The sequence below is a fragment of the Megalops cyprinoides genome, chromosome 8 (genome assembly GCF_013368585.1).
Source record: "Megalops cyprinoides isolate fMegCyp1 chromosome 8, fMegCyp1.pri, whole genome shotgun sequence".
Taxonomy (NCBI): domain Eukaryota; kingdom Metazoa; phylum Chordata; class Actinopteri; order Elopiformes; family Megalopidae; genus Megalops; species Megalops cyprinoides.
The window spans coordinates 18,010,050-18,036,672 of record NC_050590.1 but is presented as its reverse complement, the minus strand read 5'-3'; the positions used below and the strand labels follow the sequence as shown (position 1 = coordinate 18,036,672).

The following is a 26,623-nucleotide window of genomic DNA, read 5'->3' as shown; positions in this document are numbered from 1 at the left end:
CTTGCAGCACCACCTGCCCCCAGGGATTCACACATGGTGTAAAGCCAGCAGGCTTTCAGGCTGTATTTTGGAAAAAGAGGTAAGGCCACAAGCAGTCTAAATAACTGGTCACACTCAGCCAAGACCCCAGCGGAGACCTACACTACAATCACTTTGTCTTACAGAGCACCCCTCAACTCAGCCGCAACAGAGACATGCAGATGGCAGCCTCATTCAGATGGGAGAAGGAATCTACAGAAGAAGCTACATCTTCTTTACGAATACTCTGCCACTGCTGAGGGAAAATCTGAGTTCAGAGGAAATATCTCTGCTGTATAAATCACAATGGAAAAGAGATATTGATGATCTTGTTTATTCTTTAGTGTCTAGACAAGACAAGACTACTGAGCTTGATACCTTTCTTGTTTTTTTTTTTTTTTTTGGGGGGGGGGGGGGGGGGGGTGGCGGGTGTGTCTGTTTTAATATTTACTCTCCTTGAAATGCTGCCTGAAGGAGCAATCATTCATAGATGTCCTACAGTGACTTTATCTCACCTCACTGCATACTGCTTGGGATAAAACCTACTTTTAAACAGAAGAACAAGTCATTAGGGATCAGACTAAGTTGAAAAACTACAGACACATGTAGAATTGTCAAAAACCTTGCAAAAAAGTAATGTTTGGTCAAGACTTTGGTACTGTAACAGCATAAATGCTCAAAATGTCTGAGACTCAATTAAATTAGCTAATTACTATTACCTATAAATAGTATGTGTACAGTAACATACTGAAATAAGAGGAAATAGTACCTCAACCTTGTAAATATCAAATGAGAGACAGCTCTAAATCTCAGCTGTGCATTGAGAATATATAAGAGAGTACTCTGTGCAGTTAATTCAAGTTTCAGTACACTCAAGCAGAAAAAACAGGGCTGCACAAGCAGCCCTTTACAAATCACTGAATCCAGATGTAACCATTTGAGCCAATTCTGTAATTAATGACTAATTTACTTTTGTTATTGCAGAAAGCAAAGTGCTTTCCAGCTCATTCCATCGGACTGCCTTTAATCGGACCATTTACGAACTCGGTTGCCCCTAAGCTTATGGCTTTGTGAAATTTTGCTTGTCCATCAACAGTACAATAATGATGGTCTGTTATCATTTTGGTCCTAAGGCCTTTATGAAAGTCTGCAGTGTGAAGCTCCCAGCCAGATTTCCTGGAGGTGAGAAAGCAGTTCAATTAATTTGATGTTTCAATATTCTATAGCTTCCAATACAATACAATACAATACAGTATCCAATATTCAAATAATTAAACTCTACTTGTTTCACTATATGAAATTTCTATTCATTCACACTTTTAGGCAGGGGAATGAACGTTACTGAACTAAGTATGTAATAAGCAGTTATTATTTTGCAATATTCTTTGATGCTCGTTCATGTATATTGGCAAAAAAAAGAAAAATGCACTTCTTAATTTCACATTAATTACCAAGCATTGAAATACTGATCAATGAGTGATCACAATCAGTGATCACATGGTAATATTTTGAAATGATCAAATGTTCAGTATCATTCCTTGAGTAGAGCTTGTGCATGAAATACTCTGAAGGATAAAAATAATAATACAAAAAACCTGAACATAGTATTTCCAACACCTCAGTGTGCCCATAGGGAAACAGACTGGAATTTGCACGGGTGATGTCTGCAAATGCAGCTTCAGTGGTCCCGCAGGTCTCTTTTCCTTGGCCTTAACCATGTGTGTCCTTTTAAAGCAAACAAAATCCAGCAGGACCACTGGGATATTACAGGATTTTCCATGAAACATGATCTCAGAGGAGTTTATGACAGGGGCCATGAACATTGTTTTAACAAGTTTGCAGCTCTTGCACACCTGACATTGCACCACGTCTTTAACCCTGATGGGGTACTGGGTTACAGAAAACTCATGGGGCCTCACGGAAAGAAAAACATACAGTGCTAAAGACCAAGGCAGCTAAACTCCACAGAAGTTGTAAAGCAATTGCTGGGTGTTATCCCAGAATAATTTTAATTATCTACAATTTGAGAGAGGCTGGGATGATACTGGATGTTTTGCTTTTTTACTGCTATAAAGCAGACACAAATGTGAAATGTTTCATCCTTGAAAATGAACCCAACTCACAACCAGCTCTCAAAGCAACACTATTTGGTATTTCCATTTCAAGCTGATATAAACTAATATCCCTCCATTACTAAGGGACATTTCTGAAAGAGGAGCACGAGGCTAATGCACTTGTTTTTCCACCACCTGATGAGTTGCTTGATTTGCTAATAAGGAAGGAGCTTGGATTAGGATAGGTAAGTTTATCTGGGAGTAGCTGTTGGTGGCAAAGTACCTGGAGCTTCAGACAACACTCTATGCTATGGTCCATGCTTCTATAAGCTGTACATGCATCTTAGTGCAAGCCCTCTGCTTATATTTTCCAATGAGCAGGTATCAGTTCATATCATCATACTGTACTGTGTTGTACTGCTTTTGTTTCAGCGCAGTACACATACATTTCAGAAACCTAATGCAAAATTATAACAGAAACAACATTAAATGTAACACAAAAAAGACCAATATTTGAATGACTACTGATGATCCTAAAAACAATAAGGTGCGAACTAGATTTTAGATGCTCTGCTTTGTAAACAAAGATGTCATGACACCACACTTTTACATTTATATTGTGAAATGGGTCAAAAAAAGGAAAATCACTCACATACACATACACACACTCACAAACGCACACAACGCATACACTCAAAACCTCTATTTGCATAAATTAGCTAACTGTGAGGCAAAAGGCAACCAGAGAAATATATAGCTCCTGTCTAGGGATGACTAACTTGGTTTAAATATAGGCTACTACTTCTTCTGCCAGTCATCCTTTTGAAAACAGTTACAATTGCAAAGATATCCTTAAAAGACATTTTAATCTAATTCTATTTGCCAGCACTAAAGACAGCTGTAATTTTGAGTTTTCTTTGGACCTTCTTCTGGAGACAGACACACCTCAATATTGTCAAACAGACATTTTTTACATACACAAAGTAACTTCCTGTGTGGACGCTCGTGGCTGTGTTTGACCTTGATTATATTTTTTGGCCTTTATTTCCTGCCAGCTCCAGTAGCTGCAGCCTTGAAAGAAGTTTTCCATATAAAGACTCCTCAGAAATAACAGAAATGGGAGGATTCTCACTTCATTCTCAATGTGGAGGGAACAACGCTTATAAGCCCAGGAGACCAGCCCCTGTTTGGCCTTTTCCTCTTTCCTATAATCAATTCATCTGAACAAGAAGACGCACACCACAGCCCCTACCCCATTCACAACCAGCTAAGGTCTGTAGAGGAATCAAACCTCCATTTTCTTGAATAATCTGTGGATTGGAACCAGTTGACTTCTCTGGCAAAAGGGGTAGGGCTATATATTTTCCATTGTGAATTACACAGTTACACTTCTTATTGATTATTAAGGAATCAATACACACTGTTTATAAGGACAGACAGCAGCTGTACTATGAGCTGATGCTTTTTTACATCCACAAAATCCCCCTAATAACTCCACAACTCAAAGCAAGCTGTAATCATTTCAGAGTTTCAGAAAATAAAACATTGCTATCACTGTTAGTCTGGATCAAATGAACATTACTTCCCTGGAGGAAAGATGGTCAAACAGAATGAATTCATCTTTTAAAAATTAATAAACTACACCCCTCTCACCGTGAAAGAACAAATATGAATAGTTCTTTCTATGTGCATTTATTCAGAGCTTGCTGTCATATTGTGTACAGATTGGCTCTCTTTGCTTCTGTCATTTACTTCCTTTACTCAAGAGTTATCAATATCTAACCATTTGGCAGGGTATTAATCTCTGTTGGGAGAACAGTGGTGTAGTCACAAACCAGCATTTTCTGACCTGAGGGGAGACTGTGTTGGGCATTCAGATTCTGACTGTCTTTTTCCATATGAAAATAAGAGAGTATACATTCTATGACATATTAAATGTACATATTACCATTGAAAAAGGCTGTAATCTTTTCAGTTTTCAGTGCTATTACGATCAGAGAGCTTGGCTAAAATCAAGAGAGGGACAAGATGTCACGCTGAATATGGGTGTCTGTTAAGCACACATAAAGCCATGTAATTAGTGAGTGCCTCGGGTTGAAGCTACATCCGATGCAATAAGGCATTTGATAATAAATACATACATAAATAAACAACACGGGCAATAACACTGCACTGAAAAACTGCTGTCTATTGCACTCACAGACTTCCTTTAACCTACCCGTAATATTTCCTCTCTTACAGGCCACCATGAGCCTTCAGCATTCAGTTTGTGACAGCCAGTCCTGTTAATATTTTGTCATAATGAGCTCTTCTTTTCAGCCCACTGTTTTATTAATCCACATGGGCAGTATCTGATATTAAGGAGTGCAATCAGGTTAAGTCAGGCTAAGAAACCAAATTTGGCCTGACACAACAAAACACATTTAACTACATCAACCTGAGTAAATACACTTTCTATTGTGAGTGAAACTCTTCAAACATTCTGCATTTCCATATAAATAGAAAATCTGTGTCAGTGAAAGTGAATATGACAAAATTCCACAGTCTCAGCACAGATTAATTTTATACAACAAGCAAATCCTCAGAGCAATATCAAACAAAGGAAATGTGTTTGGACTGCAGCAGAACTCCTGGTGATACCAAAAACTGCCATGAATATCTTCTCTGGCAAATACCTCAATAGATCTGATCATTACTCAGACATCGAAAGGAGAACACTATCAGCTAGGTCTATATAAATACAGAATTATTATTATGTTACTCTACTCAGATAAAAGGAGAATTCCCATAAGGAATCTGTGGTGAATCTAAAGTTGATCTCCTTAGGTTCCTGTCTAAGGGCTATTAAAGTGGGACACTAAGCAGGTTGTTGTTATGCTTATACAGCTCTCCCTTCATAACAGATAAGAGTCAGTTTTCCTGGCATCAAGACTCAAGGAAAAGCAAATGTTTTGTCTTCTTCATCCACAGAAGAAATCATGGCTGTTAGCAAAATAAGGTCTTACTTCTTAAGAAGATGACTGTTTCCTGGGGTATGAGAAACCCTGAATATCTTGCAGGTCCAGGTTGACCCTGCTGATGTTCCCCAGTTTCCTCTCGTAATTCAAACCCCCCCCCCCCCCCCCACTCCATAACAAGATCCTTCTGGACTGCTGGGGTCTAAGGCTAACAATGCCAGTACTTCAGGAAATCAAACAATCAAGATGACTTTTATTTAACCATCAATATTGTTGCAGTCACGTTTCAGTTTATAGACTTGGCAGCTCCCTGGATTTTTCATCTGGGAATTCTGTCTGCTAGTTGCTGACCCTGAAATAAATCTCTCACACTTCAGATACAATCACCTCAATTCATGTGTCCCACTCAACTCATTATGGGCAGATTCATTTCCCCCAATTAAGTGGAATGTGTTGAAATCTATGGCACGGGTACTGGCTCATGATTACAGGCAGAAAAACCTCTCCATTGAAGAAGAGGTTTCAACTGTTGAGCTTTGTAACAATCTATAATTAGCTAACTTCCCTTTCCATGTTTATTTTTAAGAGGCAGGAGAACACAATAGTGTCCAGTGGATTATGGGGCTTATTGCAAACAGGATCTGATAGGGTCTGCACAGTTTTATAGTGTGAAAGGCTTGATAACCAGGACAAACATTCAGGGTCAGGCAGTGCACAGCACACATTGACATGTGAGCTGTCAATTGTTGCTCTAGTAGCAGCCCTGGACCCCTGTGTTAGCTGTCACTACAGCAGGGAGAAAGAGGGTATTGAACAAATCGCTTCCAGAAGAGAGAATATGCACAGTTTATTAGTATTTGATTAGCAGCATGAGGGGAAATCTGTCTGCCTAAACTTAAGTAATAATGAGATTCAATAAATGACTGACTATCTAAAGTCATGCAGATTAAATGAAAACTCAAATGAAAACTGAGTCAAATCTTTAATGCCCTTGTCCAACATGTTTTCACATATCTGTTAAATAGAGTAATTCAGTGAATTCTGCCTATGGAATTGTCATATATATGTCTGAAAATAGAAAAAAAATTCTTAAGTCTTCCATAGAAGGTACTGCCCAAAGAAGATTATGAATTTTCAAATTCATAATGCAAACTATCCTTAACTGGGCCACAGGTAATCTGAATAGGACAACTACATTTTTATGGAATACCCAACTGCTAACCTCTGCACAAAAGCCAAGTATCACAAAGATGCACAGCCAAATATAATCCTTCAACAAATATTTTCCCCTTTCACACACACCACGTCAGTAGTTGTTTTAAAGTGAAAAGTCGAGAGCAATACCACTTATGCAGCACACGCCCTGAAATGTTTAGTTTAGATGAGACTACAGAACTGTGGTCAAATTACAACATTTTACTGCTTTACTTTTGAATTGGAGCACTGCTCCCTTCCTGAGTCACTGAAGAGAGCCCTAAAGCATGATGGCTTGATCATACAAGAATGAGTATCGTCTTTATTTAGGATAAACGATGATCCTTTAAAGAGAGCGCAGACAGAAATTCCTTGGTTATTAAACCAGCTATTATTAATTTTTTGGTTTAAGAGAATCACATACCATTTCAAGACATTTCAGTAGAAGCCCCGACATTGTCCATTGACTTAGCAATTCTTCATGGACTGAGTGTGACATACTTGTGATATTCTTAAACCTAATTTTCATCAAACAAACGTAATTATTTGAAAAGGTTTCATGCTAAAACAAATGTCTTTCAATGACTTCTGTATTACCTCACAATGTCCTTATATGTTGCATAACATTTTCACTTAGAGGATTTTTTTTTTAATTTGAGCGGCAGGGTAGCATAGTGGTTACTAGTAACAGAAAGGTTGCCAGTTCAATCCCCGCTGGGACACTGCTGCTGTACCCTTGGGCAAGGTACTTAACCCACAATTGCCTCAGTAAATATCCAGCTGTATAAATGGATAACATTGTACAGAACTGTAACCTATGTAAGTCGCTTTGGATAAAAGCGTCTGCTAAATGAATAAATGTAAATGTAAAAATGTAAAATGTAAGGGAAAAAAAAATGTTCTCTTACCTTGTAGTGTGTATTTGTTGGGCCATGGAAACCATGGCAACAGCAGCAGGTACAGAAGATAGATGAGCGACAGAGCATTGTAGCGAAACAGGCAGGCTGGGGAGACATGAAGGCCAACATGGTCAGTCACCAGTTAGCAGCATTTGAGACATGACAACAGGGAAACACAGAAACACAACACATTACTGGAGTGGGGGAGTAACAGCACCCTGTGGGGGTTCCTTTTAACCTATACAGTTATTTTCCTCATACTGTTAATGACTGTCTTCACCTAACAAATGTAACCATGCCTAAGACTAATACTGGTGCTAATTTAAAGACAGGCAGAAAACCTGCAGAGTTTTGGCCCTCCAGGATAGATCAGGATCTCTGGAAGAGAGAAATTAATTCACCAGGACTGAGGCTGTGCACTCCCATCTGCACTGAATACAAAGTGAACATGCCCAGTCCCATCAGATTTGTACCTTCCCTGATTTCTCTTTAATCAGTGGGTGCTTTAATCCCCTCTCTGGCATTGCTTTGTAACTCAAATCTCATCACACATACTGAGTCAATTTTGTTTCTCGCATCGGTTACTGAGAGGTTATGGAAAATCTAATTGCTGGTGCTCTGTGCCACCCAGAAGGCCAGTTCTCAGGCCTCTGTGAAACCACAGACCGTCATTAACACAGAACTGGATGGGAGAAGAGTATGACATGCGGCAAAGCACCACAGAATGCATTCTTTTGATGATGACGATGATGATGACACGCGGGGAATTGTGGGTGAACTGCTAGGCCCTGTGATCTGCTGCCAGGGAGCTTCAGGCCGGCACTTTCACTTGAATCAGGCTCTGCTCTTTTCATCCGCCACTGACCTTGTCTAAGCACTTTCCTTCTGATCAGTCTCACAGGGTTTCACTGATACTATACTCCCTGCAGGAGGGCCATTACTCCCACACACGTGGTTAACCAGCATGGGATGGTCCAGCCTCCTTATAAAAAAAAGTTACTGCAGTGTTTTTACATGTGAAAATATGGCATAAACACTATTTATACACACTTTTAGCTGTAATTCTTTCATTACCTTATGAATATACTGTAGTACATTTCGAGCTGTATCATGATTTCACCAATATTAAAATCCTAACCCATCCATAAATACTGCAGTTATTCATTTCACACATGGACATATACACAGGGAAAACCACATAACATTCTCTCCACCTACTGGTGGCAGTGGTATATATGTTCCCTTATTATTTGACTTAAATAATAATGCTTTTTTGAATGGGGCAGAAGAGGAGAAGGGTGCGTTTAAGCGCTTTGTCTGTACTTGTCCATGTCAATTCCGCTACTCACAGATGTGGCAAAGAACAGTAAGTGTGCCCTGTTAATATGCACTCTCTTTCTCTGGACAATGTTAACTGCAGTTCTAGAGTATCCACTATATTTTAGTTAAGGTAAGCTGAAAATCAAAGACACACTTTATTCTGACAAATGAATGAGCCAGTAGTTGCCATTTTTGATTTTACAAGCCAGTAAATTTGCTGTGTAATTCAAAATTAGTAGTACACAGTAGTACACAGCGGCAGATTTTTTTTCTTCTGCTCATTCTTCTTTTTCTTATACTCACATTTTGCATATGCAGTTTTTATGGAGTATGAGTGTTTTAGGGACAAAGGAAGGGCCCTGGTTTCCTTAACCCCTATGTTTTCATTAATCCTGATTCTAGAAATATAACAACCAGTAATACTCCTACTATCAGCTACTACAAAAATTAGCTCATCCTCACATTTGGAAAATGAGTCTTGAATACCTTTAAAGAGAAATTAATTAACAGCTGCTCAGTACTCTTGGGGATTGCTGAAACTGGCTACAAGGGCCTAACCTCTGTTCTGAAGTACATGTTCCCTGCATAACCACAGACTACGGGAATGCAATGTGTGCAGCCCCATCAGTGAAAGAGTCCATTTACAGAGGATGCAGTCATTAGAACTGGATCCATTAATTTTTTCACTCCTCTGATTTTAAAACAGCCTTGTCTGTGTGTTTTCTATGTGTAGCTGAAGTGTGACCTTAACTTTCTCATAATAGCATGAATATGACTTAACCTACTTGTTAACACTCACATGTGCTCTCCAGACAGGCCAACAATTGCTGAATTTTTCTGTAAGCACCTCTCTGATATAGACACACCGTTTTCCATTTTCCTTATTTGCGGCTTACTGATCCTTCCTTTACCACTTCTGTCTTTATGTGGTTCTTCCTATATCACAAAATAGCACACTGAGCCACCCATCCAGCCACAAATCATACTATAGGTCTCACATTCAGTCTAACCTCAATGCATTTTGCCCCTAACTTTGAAAAAAGTGCTACATATACTACATTATGAAACTGACAATATCTAACAGAGATTAGCAGAAATACAAGAAAAGGAAATAACAAAAAATATAACTAATTAATAGAAAAAAGTAATGCTTGCCAGTTAGTGGGAAAATATGCAATGGAAAGATTCTAATCTATAACTAATGGTCAATACCAAAACTATGGGTTTTTTATGTGATTTTGCAGATGACATACTTGTGAAATATAACCTAAAGCTAAGTTTACATCACATAAGTTGCCCATCTAGCAATGAAATTGTTTGGCATTTGGCCATAATTATGAGCTCATAATTTCTGGAGTGCAGAAAATGAAGCTATTGGGCATTCGGCGCACTGAATGCAGTTAACACAATACAATGTGGTCACTTCCTCCCTCCTGCTTCCCTTGACAATAGAACCAATCCCTGCTCTGCTTTGTTCACATTGCAGTACAACTTTAACATGCAGCAACATAAAGTCTCTCAAACTCCATATAAGGATGGCTTCAGGATATTATGTTAATTTTCCTGGAAAAACCAACGGTATGCCACAGAGCAAAAGCCATGACATGCTTCTGCAAAACAAACTAGAGGTGTGCACATGAGTGCATGCTGAAAGCTAGTCTGTTATGCCCCAAGCATTCATTTGAATGTAGTGGTAAAATGTGTCTGGACCAAGTCCAACCTTACAGAAATATTAAGAGTTTTAATTTATTTTCAACAGACATTAATTTGAATTAAGCCTCAAACCAAAGTCTGCCATCAATGGATTAGCAGAACCTGTCTCACACAGTAATACGGTTGTTTCTGGGTAATGTATACAAGTGGATACCTGTGTTAGTATTCTCTGGACAGTGCATAGTCAGTACCTCAGGCCCATACTGATCTAACTACACACACAGCAAGGCATTTAATGTACCAGCAATAGTGTCCCTGTCTTTCTCAGTCTTAACCCTGCCTCAATCTTGCAACATCTTCAGTGTGGAGAAGCTTCTCAACAGTTCCCACAAATCTGAACAGAAAGAAAAAATGGTTAAAAAAATTACAAACAACAAACAAAAGGTACCAACCTAAGCACACACAGTCAGCTGAAAAAAGTGAGCTTTCTTCTCTCCAGCCACATCTGTGTTTAATATTCCTTTAATTAGGCAGGTGTGGCTCATTAACCAATGGCTTGCTTACCACAAGTAAACACATACTGACAATTATGATTAACAATTAAACAATTAACTGGTTCATATGAAACTAACTGATGAACTCTGTTAATGAGAAGGTTGAAAATGGAAAGACAACAGTCCTTAAACATTTAGCCAAGTGACAAATGAACAGATAAACAGTTTTGAGGAAAAAGTGAAGGTTCTTCATATGCGGACAAAAAACAATTCTGCCTCAGCCCTACAACATCCAAAACAGAACTCAACTTTCCCTCACTGCTAAATCATCCACAGAAAGAGTTTTAACGATCCTACGCTTCATACACAATGTGCCATTGAACTATGAGAAAAGATTTCTCATTTCATAATCACAGTTTTAAGGGCACATTATTACAATGTTCCTAATTCATAAAAAAAACTTCCATGACAAGTTTTTTTGTTTCCCTTCAAGTACAATTCTTAAAATTTGATAAAAAGAATGCAAGGGAATCAAATAACAATGTTTTTATGTAACAACAAAATACTTGTAAATTTGGTCTTCTATATTCTTATTGTAGGATAAATAATTTCTCATTGAGAAAATTACTTGGTGCTTCAGCTCTACTGTGCCTGAAAAAGATGTTAATTCCTTGGCTGGATTGCACCATAATGGGCAAAGGCTCAACCCAATACTGTAATGTCATTAACATTCATTCTGTATTCCAGTGGTTTTTCTATAAGTTGGTTAATGACCAGCCCACTGTAAAACCTCCCATGAGATATACCATTACCTTATGCTTTACAAAGAAACTACAAACTCTGGAAATGAGCAGAATTTTCCGCTATTACTCAAGAGAAAACAATCTATTCCTTTTTGGCTGGCAGCGATATTATAGGGTGTGCTCAGATATGTATATTTGGAAAAGCCTGTCAGAAATACAATTATGCATTTATATTCTCTCAAAACCACGTCTGACTATTTTTAGATATTGTCTGTCCAACAAAGAGTATTAATTCAAGATCCTTTTGCCTATAGACAGTCATTTATTCCTCATCAGGATCACCAACTTTAGATCAGTAAGACATAGTACATCTCACATTTAGCCACTTGTCAGAATAAAAGCAAGCCTCTTTTATCTCAAGAGTAGCTTCCAATGAGATTAAGAACATTCAGTCATAAGTAGTATGCTGGCAATATATCTGTATAATATCAGCTCTAATAGATTACAATTCTTTCCACTGAAAATGCTCTGTTCAGGGCATGTGTCTGTGCTGTACACCATAAATAAATTTGTAACACGTACCACTAACAGGCTGAACCCCAGACCAGCCCTGCTGCCCACTTAGCTCTCACACAGCAGCATTTATGAATACTAATAACAGAAATAACAGGCAGGGGTGGACCGATAGCATCTTTACACACCATTTCAGGCTGGCTACCCTTGTAGTGAGGCCAAAAGCTTTGGTATCTGATGGGAAAGAGACCAAGTCACTGCCTCATTCAGTTAGACCTTAGCTCTCACTTCTCTGCTTGATTAGAATATGTAGCTTAGCATTCATAGCAACATGAAGGAAGTCCCCGGAGAATGACTCTACCCCACGTGTCATTTCCTCCCTGTGCAGTTATGGGCTATCCTTATACAAACAAGTCATTCTATATGAGGCAGAGACCTCACAGTCCCGTTTACATCAGCACAAGGTAAAGTGGTGGGGTCTGTCATGTTGGTGTTAAATGAAGCAGATGTTTTACCCTCAAAGGAGCTGTTAGTAAGCATTATGCAGCCTCCTCTGTTAAGGAGATAAACAGCTGTGTGACATTGCAGGAAAGAGACCACAGCCCTGGTGTTTTGCACAGAAAACTGCATGCCTGTTGAGTTGTTATATATTACCACAGCAAATCCCAGCTGTTCAGATATTCATTAGGATATCCTCTCTTCTTGCTAGTTTGAGCAACAAAATATCTTCATTATCCAAAGCAGGAAGATGCAGGCGTACCATTGCTATAGGCTGCTAGTTCAATCCTGTATGTTAACCTCACATGTAAAAAACTTTACCAGACTGGTTGGCACTAGACAGAAACACTACACAGAATACATTTGGAAGCAACATCAAAGATTATGCAAAATGACAGGTAACATTAAGCCAAAAAAAGAAAAAGTCAAGACACCAACTCAGGCTCATTTGGTTTGCTTCTCAGCGCATATGCTCCTGCGACCAAAGCTAGATGGCCTGAGCTCCACAGCTGGCGCTGTGGTGACCTAATTCTGCAGGTATTCGGCACGGGAAGCCCACTCTGGGAGAAAGAAAGGTCTTCTAACTATCAAGCAAGAAGACTCCAAGAGTCCTGAGACTTACCGAAATGCAATGTTAACAGGCAGACTCTCAGGCTGACCCAGCTAAAACCTTAAACCACAAATTGTTCACAGTGACACCAGCTATTAATAACTAGAGTAATGAGCATGCCAGTCAGTACTGTAATTGCTGGCAGTGTGCACTTATGGCAACTGTGCAATGCAAAAATATTGATTACTGCATTGTTTCAGTGCCATGAGATGTCACCAGCAGCAATGACATTAAGCAGTGAATGATCTGAAATTTTGAGGAATTTTATTTTCTCCCTCCAGCTCACGTCTAATTTGACCTAAACTTACCAGTTACTGGAAAGACAGATGTGTGTTTCTAGGAAACAAGAGAAAAACAGATCTCTCAATATTGCCATCATATGTTGCTGCTTTTCATTTCTTGTGGATTGACTCCACAATGGAAACTTGTTTTCAGAGCCATTAAATGCCTGCAATGTTTGTCTGGAAGAGCCCATATTGTCCAGCTTTACCCTGGATGTGAAGTTGTCAGCTGTAGATCGCTCAGATATCTGGTTCTGATCTGGAAGTGAAATAGTCACCCTGTCGAAGCTGTTGATCAACCTGGGTCTCAAAGTTCTGGTTCCATTATCTTGTAGGAGTATACCTCTTCTACGTTCACCAGAAATAAACCACCCTGAATCTGTCACTTCTAATCAGTTCTACATAACCAATGAGTTTCTGAGACTGTTCCATGATACAGTCACTCTTCTCAGTCATATCAGCCACAATTAATACTCAAAACAATTAACTCTAAAAGAAGAATCTCATCACACTGGCCAATCACTTAATAAAAGGGTGGCAAGAAAATTAAACAGAGGAACTGCCAGGATTTGGATTGCTTCAACTGTGGATTTTACTCCACACTCTACCATTGTGCTGCCAAAGATAATCCAAGTGCCATGCCTGGTGTAAGTCTCATCTTAACTATCTAGTTGACTCTGATTCACCAGTAGAGAACTATGATAACCCAACAGAAGAAAGGACAAAGCCACGACTCTGCCACTTTAAATCACTATGATCTGAGTCAATAGAGCATATCCAGCATGAGCCTGTTACCAGTGACAGCACTGAATTATGGGTGCCTGCAGGCCCCTCCCTCACCACATGCCTGTGATGCAGTTCCAGGAGCTTGTCCCATGCCAAGTTCTCAAACCCTATAGAGCAGATCTGGCAGGCTCCACACAGAGCCTGTAGTGAAAGCAGCATACAGGCACCGCCCTGTTTCTTCCAGTTGTGAAAGAGATTAAGAAACAAATCGAAATTTTAGAAATCCACGTTGCTCTGCCTGCTGGAACTAGAAAGCAAAGGTCATGTGGAATCTCAAAGTACAACCATTTCTGTCTCTGTCTGTCTCTACAGGCCCTTTAGCCTCTGTAACTTCTTCCATCTCAGCTCACTTTTGAACATCTACAAGATTCTTGTCAGTGACAATGCATGGTTTGTGTCATCCTCTTAAGCCTATTTCTATAGAAAAAGACTTTATCTATTTGAACATTATCCATGTTACAATGACAAGCCGTAGCAGACAGAAGGGCAGGAAATGGGATATGTTGAACAGTAGCTCTCTCTAAGCACTGACAAATACTTCTCAATGATGATTGAGAGTGTGGGTGTGTGAAGATCTGCTCTCAATGGCCTTTTGGGACCACTTAGACAGATAACACTGCTGCTTTTGCTTCCCATTTAACCTACTGAGGCCTTTCCAACACAAATTCCAATTCAAGTCAAATTGGCCAGATAAAAAAATATTTGCTGCCAAAGCAATACTAACAGATTAGTAATACAGTTAGTTGCAGTCACTGAAATAAGAAAATAACAATAGTAAAATAACAATAACAATAAAGAATACTGTTCAAACTATTACTAACGACTACAATACATCAAGCAGTGTTGAAAATAATCATTTAACCATTTTACCTTTTCTTGTCCACTCATTAAATGCCTCTTCTTTAGAGGGAAGGAGTAGCAGTACTTACTCTCCATCTCTCAGGCTATGGCAGTGGATCAAGTGGCCATTCTGTACAACTCTGTTCTCATTGTACGTTTGACATTTTTTAATCACAGGTCTCAAAACACAGGGCACAGTCTTCATTGTAGTAAAATATGAGTTCTCTAGTTTGGTTATATTTCTTACGTTTTCATAAAAACACATATCTACGTCTCCAAGGGCAGCCAAATGGGCTTGTGGTGTCATGTCTCAATTACTGTACTGAACAATTCTGTTTATTTCAGCTACAAACTGCTTAAAGGGATTCTGTTGTGTTATATACAAACATAAAGTGAAAACCACCCTAAAAATGCTACCTATCTCTACAAGCCCCTTCTGTACATCTGACGCAGAGAGCAGAGAGGGCCAAGTGGTCTGTGAAGATAACAAAAACAAGCGGCAAAAAAAAAAAAAAAAAAAAAAGACAGAAGCATTCCTAGCCTCTTTGCCTCCAACGGGGAGGGCCACTGTCTTTCACAGACCAGCTGGAGCAGGCTGGTGCTAAGAACAGAGCAGTACACTGCATCTCCTCAGATCTCTGGCACAGATGTACGATGAAGCAATTTGTCATAAAATGGCCCATAACAAAAGTAGCATTCAGCATGAGGAACAGACTGCAGGGCTAGCCATAAAAGTCAGGCAGCATCTGATACCCACACAGCAGCAGGATGAAGCTGCAGGGTGCTCTGCTCCTTACACATTTCAACACATTTCTATATTCTTTCAGGTGATCTTTTTGCTCATCCATTTTAATTGGCAGGGAGATTGAGGTCAGAATATTCAATGATTTCATAATATCTTTGGTTTGGTGAACTGAAATCAAAAACTAAGGCTTGTTGAGGCAAGTGAGTGAGGAATGCTTAGAGACTTAGACGAAATGCAACAAGCGGTATGACACATGTTTAAGAGCTCACACCTTCCTTTCATTCCTCTAAGGATAGAGAACTTTTCACATTCAAAGGGAACTGACCTACTGTTGACTTTATCTAGAATGACCTTAAAAACTGACCTTGAGGCCAAGTAGTGTTACATATGATAAGAGAATATGTCACATATTTTAAATATAAAAAGGTCTCTCTAGAGACCTACATGCATTTAAGCTATAAAATATGTCTTTGGGTGTGTGGAGGTCATCTGAGTTTTACCATGTCACAAGACACACCATGCTGGTTCACATTACTCTAAGAAATACTACAGCTCAGCAGCTGACAAAAAACGTGACATTTTCCCACAACAAATGGAGTCGCACTGCAGTCAGGTTTACGCAAGACACAGCGACATGGTGCAATACAGTGAAGTTCCTCCACTCAAGCAATATGAGTTTTAAATGGATCCATTTAAGTTAATGGAGTAATGATTTCTTTTTTTTCATAATCAACCAAAGGCCCACTTTAAAATAAAATGAATGGCAGAATGTCTTGGACATCAGTCAGATCTGCTGGACATTTTAGACAGAATATTGCATGATTATTTCAATGAAAAACAAAAGAAAAGGTGTAAATAATGAACAGCGAAAAGGCAGGGTGCAACCCTCTCTCCCACAGCATCAAACATTCACATGCAGATCATCTGCAAAATGGACACAGAGAGTGATAGAACTGGCAGTCAGCATACGGCAGCAGGCTGCAGCTGGTTCAACATGTCAACATGCAGCTCAGTGTGTCCACAACAGCTGCTGACCACCCTGTTCCTCATTAAAACATGCTTTAATGCAGCTAATACAAGTGATGCCAAAGCATTATGTCCACCCATTATCTGGTTTGTGCTGAGCAGCATCTTCTGTGGTCTGTCAAATTCCAATTTGATTGCTGTAATTTCCGTTTGCATTATATCGTGTAATTCTTGACCAAATAAAGCTCAGAGTGCAATCCTTTCTCACACCTGTCTTCTGCTGAACAGATTCAAATTTGATATGATTTTGTCTGCAAAAGGAGAAGACTATTTCTCCTCCAAAGTCTTGGGTTTGTGTGGTAATACAAATATTTACTCATGGACATGACAGTTATCTACAGGGTGGATGGGAAAAATAACTATTTTAAAATTACTATGAAATCAGGCAGCCCTTTAATCTCTTCATGTCTCCACTCTGACAAAGCAGCAGAGAAACCATACTATAGGTACAAGGGGATGCCACGTGGATAGGTTTCTTTAACATCATCCTTGGACCTCCTGTATTTGCTGTGGATACTGTGTACTCTGGCCAGATGGACTGCTTATCTTTACTGTGCGCCAAGGCTCCCATGAGACGTGAGTCACAGTCAGTCTGAAAAATGTTTTGAAAAGCTTGTGATTAAGCGAATTAAGTCTTCCAAATACCTCTGTCACCACTGGTAAGATCCACTGACAGAAATGGCTTCTTCTTGGCTTTGGTGAGAGTTTGAGTCTGCTCTGAGGACAGGACCTCTCCCTCCCCTGCCACCAGGTTCACAGCTCCCCAGGAACGCACCTGCAACAGTTCATTGCGCTCTGGGCCAGGGCCTGGCAGTCTCAAGCTTGGGGAATGCAGAGACAAACCTGTCCCAGAGGGGGATTATCACACCTGCCCTATCTCTCGTGCCAACACAAACACCTCTCTTGGAGCTGTGATTCTGGCAGTTCTGGCTACAGTTTCATACTATTCATATGAACTGAAAAACTAGTCTTAGCAACCTTACAGCCCCTACACTTCATCCTTTTCCAAGACTGTCGCACATACTTTAATATCTTGTGATAATGCAATCCTTTTAGTCAAAGGTTCCACTTTGGCAGTACAATGGATTTTCCCCTACATTAACACGATCATTCTAATTCTGTCTGATAAAAGTCCACTGTTTTACTTTGTTTTGATATTGCAAATCAAAATTATATGGGTAATCCAGTTTAATGTTACTATGGACACCAACAATACCTGGTTATCGGTGGTGCTAATCTGGCACAGAGAGAAAGATGACTGAGTCAGGCTCTTGAGGCTTACGATTGCCTAATTTATAATCAACATACTACAGTTATGATGTTAGTCATTTTTATTTCAAAAGTGTGGTTGCACAAAAACCCCCACCAAAAAACAAACAGCTTTCAATACAAACATCAAATTGTAATGGCTGGTAACTCAATGGTACCTACAGATTCAAACAGGTTATTACAATATATAAATTCAATTAAAATGTAAAGGTATTCACAATTAAATGTTGCCAAATCTGTGTGCCACTAAAGAGGATTATGTATATTATTCTTTCTGCTCTGAGTCATACTTGAATGTGTCTCAAAATGTATTACTAATTCATCATATTATTTAAAAACCTGTACAGTTCTCCTGTCAACAAAATCTGTCTTCACCCTCCATACTTCACATCTTCACTTCTTTTGTTCTATTTAACCCCAACACTTACATTTTGGCTGCGCTGCTTTCTCTCTGTCTATATTTAAAAGCAGCAATTCTGACTTCCCAGAATGCTCAAGAGGCGTAAGTGCTCTAGAGGTTTACAAATACCACTTCTTGCCTTTTTGCCCTTGATTACAGGCAACACAAAAACCATGTGCCTTATTTTCCTAGCTGGACCTTACACTGGGTTTGGATGCAGTCAGAGGGAGGATGAGCGCACCAGCCTCCTTCCACTGGAGATATTACCTCTCAGGAGCTCACATGGCCAGAGAAACATGTACATGCATATCCACCAGTGACACAGGACACAAATGGCTCCAGGTGGGGCTCCTAGCCTGTACTGCTGAGTGGCCTTGGCTGAGTGGTTCCAGGATGGAGCAGTGGGGTCAGACAGCCTAAAGGAGCTGAAGAGTTTTCCGTTCCCTAAGAGACAGCTGATGTTCTCTGGTTCTTGCTTACTGGGATACTGACAGTGGAGTCCCCACAGCTCCAGCCCAGCTCGATACACAGGTATGCTCTGCCTACTTCACAAGCTCTCAACAGCACCATTTATACTACCACTGTAGAGGTCCTGCCCTAGCTCTGCTGCAGGCCCAGCTGAAACCTCTTTCTGTCATGGACTCGATAGGGCTCTTTTATTGTGATATTGTTTGGCCTCGTTAAACAGCAGAGTGACAGTCACTCTTTATCCATGAGGGCCTGTAGGTTCAGCACATCTATCTCACTGAGCACATGACGATTAATCTGGAGTCTGTAACCACTCCAACTCATCACAGCAAACTGACCTCGAAACACAAACAAAACACTCAAAAGCCACGAGAGGGCTGACAACTAAATGTAAGATATTACTGAAATATAACTGATATCTGAAATGATATCCAAGTGAACATATTACAGCCATGATTCTAAACTGGTCTTTGTTCCCTTTAATTGCAGAGAATGGTCCATTTGTTTAAAGCAGTCCAACTATATAGTTTACGAATATTTTTTCAGGACTGCAGAGAAAAAGTACAATAATGTCTTTTATTCATACGAACAAAGAATGTGTACAGGTATTCTGTAAAATCACTCAACTGACAAACAGGATATGACTAACTGTGTTGCAGCCAGACATGCCAAACCCTTGAAATGCCAGCATTCTGAGACTATGAGGCATCAAGCATTTTTATAATGAGTGAACCTGTGTATGATGTACCTATACAAGTGATTTTCCCACTAAGGAAACTACACCAGCTCCAGGACATTATGTGATACTGGAAAAGTATCCTTACTGCAGTCATAGAAAGCAGTCAGCAAACCTGTTGATTGCAACAGGAATCATCTATAAAAGAATCTCTGAATTGTTCTAAATAATACAAAGTACAGATGATCCTGGTATCACCTTGCTTAACATCACAACCTTCTTAACGCTATGTCCTTTTAAAAACAACTTGCAACTAAACATTGATTTAATTTCAACTAAGTATAAATAACTGAAGTATAATATCACAATATTACACACTGTCGAAGTGTTGCAAACAGCCAATTAAAGTTGCTGAGATGGTGCTGCAAAGTGAAACTCCAGGGCTATAACTGGCTAAAGTAAAACTGGTTAGCAAGCATAGCATCACTGCAGTACATGGCATCTCCGATATGGCAGAACCTGTGGACAACGCTGAAAACTTGTGAAAATCACACCCTGCTTAATGTCACATTAAGAGAGCAATCTGCCCTCTAACACATCTTATCATCTGAACTCCTCTACATGTCTCCTGTCTAGGGCAAAAATGCCTTTGGTCATGAGTCCTTTTGCCATTTGGAACCCTGCATGTGGAACACATTACTGCCTTTGAGCGTCTAAATCCAAACCACTCTCAGAATTGATGTCAGTACATGCAATCTCACTGACAAAGTACCTCATTATAGTGACTACTGGGTCATTTTCATCAGTATGAAAGATAACCATTTAACCTCTGAACATTAATACTGACAATGATAGATGTCTTTGATGTCTGTTCACCAGGAATGTGCTCCATAATGTCATGTCCAATTTTAAAATCAGGGCTACCCAGAAAACCTGGAGAACTGCAACCATAACCCTACTCATTGTCCTGAACATTATTTGACAGAACCATTGACAATGATTTGATATTTTAGTTTCTCCTGTTACATTTTCTTGCATTAATCCAAGTTCTAGGTTTTTAAAACTTGTGAAATGTTTATGTTTTATGGCTCATTCTTTGTTTCCATTGAAAATTGTATTATTACAACAATTTCATTTTGGATGGCAGCTATGTCATCTGGTGAAGGTATGGGCTAGGAGTATACTACCATAACAACATGGTAAGATACAAGACTTAAGGCTTTCATGGGATTTCTTGCAAAATTAAGCACAATAATTGAAGGTCTGAATCCTTACAGACAATTATTTCCATCCCGTCTAACCTACGTTAAACACAAAGCCACACAGTAAATAACCACTTTGCACTTTCCTCCATATCTACTTCATTTTTTTCAACTTAAGTTTTGAGACAATTATATCATTGGAAATAATCTCCTACTCCCTCATAATATATCTCACAACAACAGAAAACTGACAATCACAGGGGGAAAATTACATGAACTAATTAAGACAACATTGTGTCACATTCTTTTGGAAATGCCTCTTTAGTCTGGCTGAGATAATGTGGATAGAATTGTTATAACTTAGCATCATATTGAGAGAAAGAGAGAGAGAGAGAGAGAGAGAGAGAGAGAGAGAATACTTATGGGGAATTTATGACTTTTAAATGTGAGTGACCTGACAAAAACCTTTTCTTGATGACATACAACTTTACTTAAAGTCACCCAGTACAGTCATTTTCAATTGCAATTGCTTCATAATAGCTACCTAGTGTGCTTCTTGTTCTAATCTTAATTTAACCCCTTTTGCCACACATTCTTCTCATGTAACCTCTATGGCTTCCAAAACATTATTTGAGAATCATTATTGATTAACTGAACAGGCATTACACATCTTAAGACAGAAATAAACATTGAAAAGAGTAACATATCTTTTCAGTTCAAGTCTGAGGAATATCATTTCATTCCCCATTTCCCAAGTGCTCATTTATAATCCACCATTAATTTCAATCATTACATCTAAGTATTCAAGGTGTCCCTGAATGGCAACAGGGCTACAGCTACAAGAACAAATGGAATGTACTGTGTGAAAGGTGTAGCAGTGCTTTATACAAGAGACACCTTTCTATTGTTAGTGGGACATGAGGCTTATCCACTAGCCCTACATCCTGTTTTTATGGAAACATGGCTACCACTCCGCCAAGCAGCAAAGCCTTGCCCAACGTCTCGGCATGCTGAAATAAGCACTGCTCTGAGACTCCCAGTTGGTGTGTTTCACTAAATTCATTTCACAAGCAACGAATACACAGGCCTCCTCCTCGTCTGGGTAAAAGCACTGATCATGAGGTCTGAGTAATTAACAGTGAGAGAAGACATTTCTAACTGGGCTGTGACTGCGCTCTGCCCTGCTGCTGACTCCCTCACAACGAGCACCATTGTAACCCTCCTTTTCCATTCCTTCCAGAGAGAGAGAGGAGCTGTGTGAATTACTGTACTGCTACCATAACATACAACCACCTTTCCTTCTTTCCATTCTAAAAAAGAGAATACATAATATTAGGCACTGCAAGAAAGTGAATTTCAAGACTACAAGACTGAATTAACTATGGTGACACAATGCATAGCCCATAATACAGAGTACAACAGCAGAGCTGTTTACAACTTTCTACCTTAGGAAACACAAAATGTATAACATGCTGAAACTTGAAGGTACTGTTGAATATCTGAATATCTTTCCTCATCCATGCCACATCACAGTTATCTTCAACTAGCTTTTCTTATTGACTTCTTCCTGCCTTATGCTGTAATTTTGCAACTTGCTTCCATATTGCTGACGGATTCTCATCTATAATGATTGCAAAATGACCCGAAATTAATTACACAAACTGACAAAGAGGAAAAGGATAGGATGCAAAGCTTTCTGACAAGTAAAGCCACAGCACAACAGTGTCAAAATGTCAGAAAGTTTTTTTTTGGTCAAGCAAGTGCTAAAAACTATTAATTACACCACTGGAGGAACAGTGACAATGTGCATGTTCAAACAGTGATTTTCACTTAATCCCCTCTGTTTACACTCACTGCTGCCAGACTGCATTACCTGCTGTGTAATGTTAACAACGTTGAGGGCATAATTCTCTTTAATGGGTGTCATTAAACAGTGATAGAGCGTGAGGCCTTTGACAGGGTACAGGTGTTATAAGCAACCTGCTGCAACAGGGAGCATCTACAGTGTGATTTTTCAGCCTCTTGCAACAGGCTTGATGATGTTCATGAGGTGGAAAAGCTTTTCAGGTGCTTGCACTTGTTGCTGTAGTGCACACAACACATGCTCCATACTTGGGGCTGCTCACTCACTATTCCTTTTCATGCTGGCACTGAATTTACACTAATCACTAATTATTTCATCACACCTGGATAGGCAGGGACTATGCTGTAAGGATGATGAGGTTAAGATGAAAAGGGAATTCACATTCACCCTTTCTATTATGGTGAAACATTAGGTTTGGAAATGTTCCTTTATTCTAAGACAATCTATGTCAAGAAAATGTGCAGAAAATGTGACAATGAATTGTATACAATGGTTACAAAGTACAAAGGGGTTTTCAGTGCAGTGCCAGTGCCTTGGTCAGTTTCTATATGAAACAATCTTGCTAAATGATTCATATCGCTAGCTAGCTACAGTGCATTCATGCAATTGTTTCAGCCATCTTAGGGGCTCAAACACAGCATAAGTAGATTGCATGCTTCCATGCAAGCAAAGATAGCCTTTGGTGACAAAAGCAGTTTGGAAGACAAAACCGAATCTCCCATTTCCTACATCATTTGTCCTATCCATGCTTTGTCATAGTGGTGTGGTGGAGTCTGTGACACAGGAGCGTTTGTCCCATAGTGAATACAACCTGTACTGTGCTACCGTTTTCACTTTGATTGCCAATAATATGATGCTTTTAATTAAACTGAATTGAATAATTTCAAACCTACTGTACAGAGGCTGCTGGGGACAAGCAATTCATCAGATGACAAAAACTCTGGAGCCAGAAAAGAAATGGTCCCTATGGTTGTGTTCATGTCCCTTATATCAATGCACCTGAATGTGATATAGACATTTCCTTCTACAGATTAGATGTGTCATTTTTCTCACAATCAGAGTTTTACTTGGATGTTATTATGTCAGTCTGTTTGCATCCATTTCAAGGCCCCCATTATACCATCACTTAACTGTCCAAAGGACCAAACCATTCTGGACGGCCCATCTCCTCAATTTCACATTATCAACAAAAATACTGAATGATCAGGGACACGTGGGCTTACTGTGAATTACAGCCCTAGCTCTAGAAATAAATGACAGTGAATTTCACCTCCTCTCTGGAATTTCCCTTCCATGTTGCACACATTCCAGCTACTAGTCAGCCACAGAGTAAAGCAACTGACATATCGTAACAGGCCTGGCATTAACATCTTCTGATCCTACGTGTCACAGTACTCTTAAATTGACCTCATTGGAGTCTCAATTCACTGAATTAGGCTGGAAATGTCAAAGACAGCCAAGAAAAACCACTCACCTACACCAGCCTTAGTATCTTTTATTGGTGGCTCATATTAGAAACCTCATAAAGTTGCATTTACAGAGATGAAAATGGCACAGAGTGCGTAGTAAAATGGATAAAAATGTGCGTGACAGTCTTGTCAGTGAAAGAAGCAAGCATGATGAACTTCAACAACTATAGCAAATCAGAATCCCTTGGCAGACCACATTTCTGAGAGTGGATGAGGACTGAGGTGGCTCCAGAGGCACTCTTGGTTTCCTGTGAGTCACACAGAACCCATGTGACAGAGTTAGCCACATGCTCTAACGACATCCTGCCTGAAACATCAGCTTTTTGGGGGTTGTTCGTTTTACACTGGTTGAAGAAAACACACTTGGCAAACCTAGCTCATAGAATGTGTACACAAAGACTGTACTCCAAAGAGTAAAATATTCTAAGCCTAACGCTTAGAAAAAGGGAAGCCTAAGAAGAGGAATGAAATTACTTCAGTGTTTGGCTGTGAATAACGTAAAATGTGTCAGATGAAAAAAGAGAACTGAAAACAGCTAGACAGAAAAAGTTTCACAAACCTTACAAAGACCTTAATATCACAAAGACCTTAATATCACAATATTAAGTTGTTTTAGTCAGTTGCCCCCCTAAAGGAGGCAACTGACTAAAACAATGACCACAATACAATTAACACTACTATCAACTCATGTAATTGTCCCCTGTCCTCACATCGTGCTCAGCTCTGATACTGAGCAATAATGTGAAAAGTATCCAAATATCCAAGCAATGTATCACTCGAAACTGTACTACATCCAATACTCATGTTACTTAAGTTATATTTACAGTGTTGACTGGGCCCGAGCTCGTTATCTTCCTTTATACTCCATTACCGTCAGACTTCCCAAGCTTAGCTCAGCTATTAACACAATTTTCAACTTTTGTCCAAATTTCATTTTAGGTCTTCTGTTGGGGACCTAGAGAGTACTAGCTCTCTTAAATCACCAGATTTAGACTTCAGGTTACTTGCAATTGCTCTGAAAACAGGACAAGTTTATATTATACACTGAAAACACATTTCTAACATGATTGTGTTGCACTTTTGAAATCCTTCCAGCAGAGAATTTCCATCATTTTACAATACCCATGGATTGGTAAGGCTCCTTTCATACAAAGACCTCAAGGTTTTTAAATGATGAGGTAACTTGACCGTGTATCATGGAGGAGTCTATATTACAGTGGGAAGGAAAAGTGTGTATCTGCCAACTAGCAGTTTGCTCATCATTATCACAATAAAGAGTGATGACAGTCCTCTGTACAAGTTCTAATACATTTTGTAGCTAGGCTGAGTCCTAAACAGAAAGCCACATGGCGAATCAGATACAATCCCTGATTGCTAAGGAGGATCTACACAGACTGACAGCTTGACACAATCATACACATATAACTTTTAAGTAAAAAGTACCTACCTAAAAATTGCATTAGACATCACAAATTGCATAAGTTCATTTGTGAAAGTGTAAAGGTATTTACAAGTAATCCTATTACTGTACTCTCACACTGCATTCACTCTAGATTAAAACCTACTGGATGTTAAACTTACCATATTAATTATGAATACACCTGAGCCGTCCGCCACAATGTTTACATACGCACTATCAACTACACTACATGTCATAAGGCATACTAAACTCGTGAAGGTGCATTACACTATGAAGACACTATTTTTTCTGACTGACTGATTATGACTGTAACGATCCAAAGCCGGTGATCGACATAAAAAATACCACGATGCTATCTCAAAAGTGGAGCAATGCTAATAAAATTATACACCATACATTGTGGCCACTTCAACATATATCTTATCAGAATCTAACGTATACAATGTAATGTTAGATAATTTTGCTAAGCTTTTATTCACCACCTTCATAAAAATGTGTTGACATGCAGCCACTGAATGTTAATAAAAGTAAATGTTAAAATGTTTTTTAACATTAACATTTAACATTTTAAAACATAACAACATGTTTCAAAAATGTTGTAAAAACACTTCTTACCTGCTAATAAGAATGTCGGCAGCAGAAAGCAGTAGAGCAATCCACACACTACCTGAAGTTCCATAAGCGCTTCCAGAACACACCGTTAGCTCCACCAACTACAGTTCCAGCAGCATTCCTCAACACAACGGTAAATTCCAGTCTCTCAAATTAAACATATCTACTCCACCACTAAAGTTCACGTTAAAAGATAAAAGCGATATAAAAAGTCCAACTTGATGGAACCCATAGAGTCACTCCAGTTTATTGAATAAATTATTCAAAAGTTGTGTTAGCTCCACAGCTTTGACGATAGTTCTCAAATCCAGTTCACCTTTTAGTGCACCCCGATGACATTTCTATTTGTTCGCGTTTCGATGTGTGACATATCCATCTTCACTCAAGCAGAACATAAAAACAAAAAGTTCCAAAGTGCTCCTGTTGATGCTACGTCCCACAGTTTTCAACAGCCGCTTCTTGGGCAGGACATTCCCTGTAAAGCAAGATCTTCGTGGAAAAAGTGATTCACCAACATGAACACTGTAATCGTCAGTGTTCTCTCAGTTTCACATGCATTGCTTCACCGTAATAATCGGACCATTTTCCTTTTCTGTTACGTACAACAGTTGT

The 26,623-nt window shown here is 39.3% G+C and overlaps 1 protein-coding gene across 1 annotated transcript in view; it reads right to left on the bottom strand.

The window, feature by feature from the left end:
* LOC118781716 (piezo-type mechanosensitive ion channel component 1-like) overlaps window positions 1-26,196 on the bottom strand; it is a 60,658-nt gene extending 34,462 nt beyond the window's left edge. Inside the window, exons 1-2 of the mRNA XM_036534723.1 lie at window positions 26,015-26,196; window positions 7,132-7,227 (exon numbers count right to left, since the gene is read on the bottom strand). Of these exons, the coding sequence (XP_036390616.1) occupies window positions 7,132-7,227; window positions 26,015-26,078 (160 nt within the window). The 5' untranslated portion in view covers window positions 26,079-26,196. The remainder of the gene's footprint in view (window positions 1-7,131; window positions 7,228-26,014) is intronic.
* Between the last annotated feature and the right edge of the window lie 427 nt (window positions 26,197-26,623).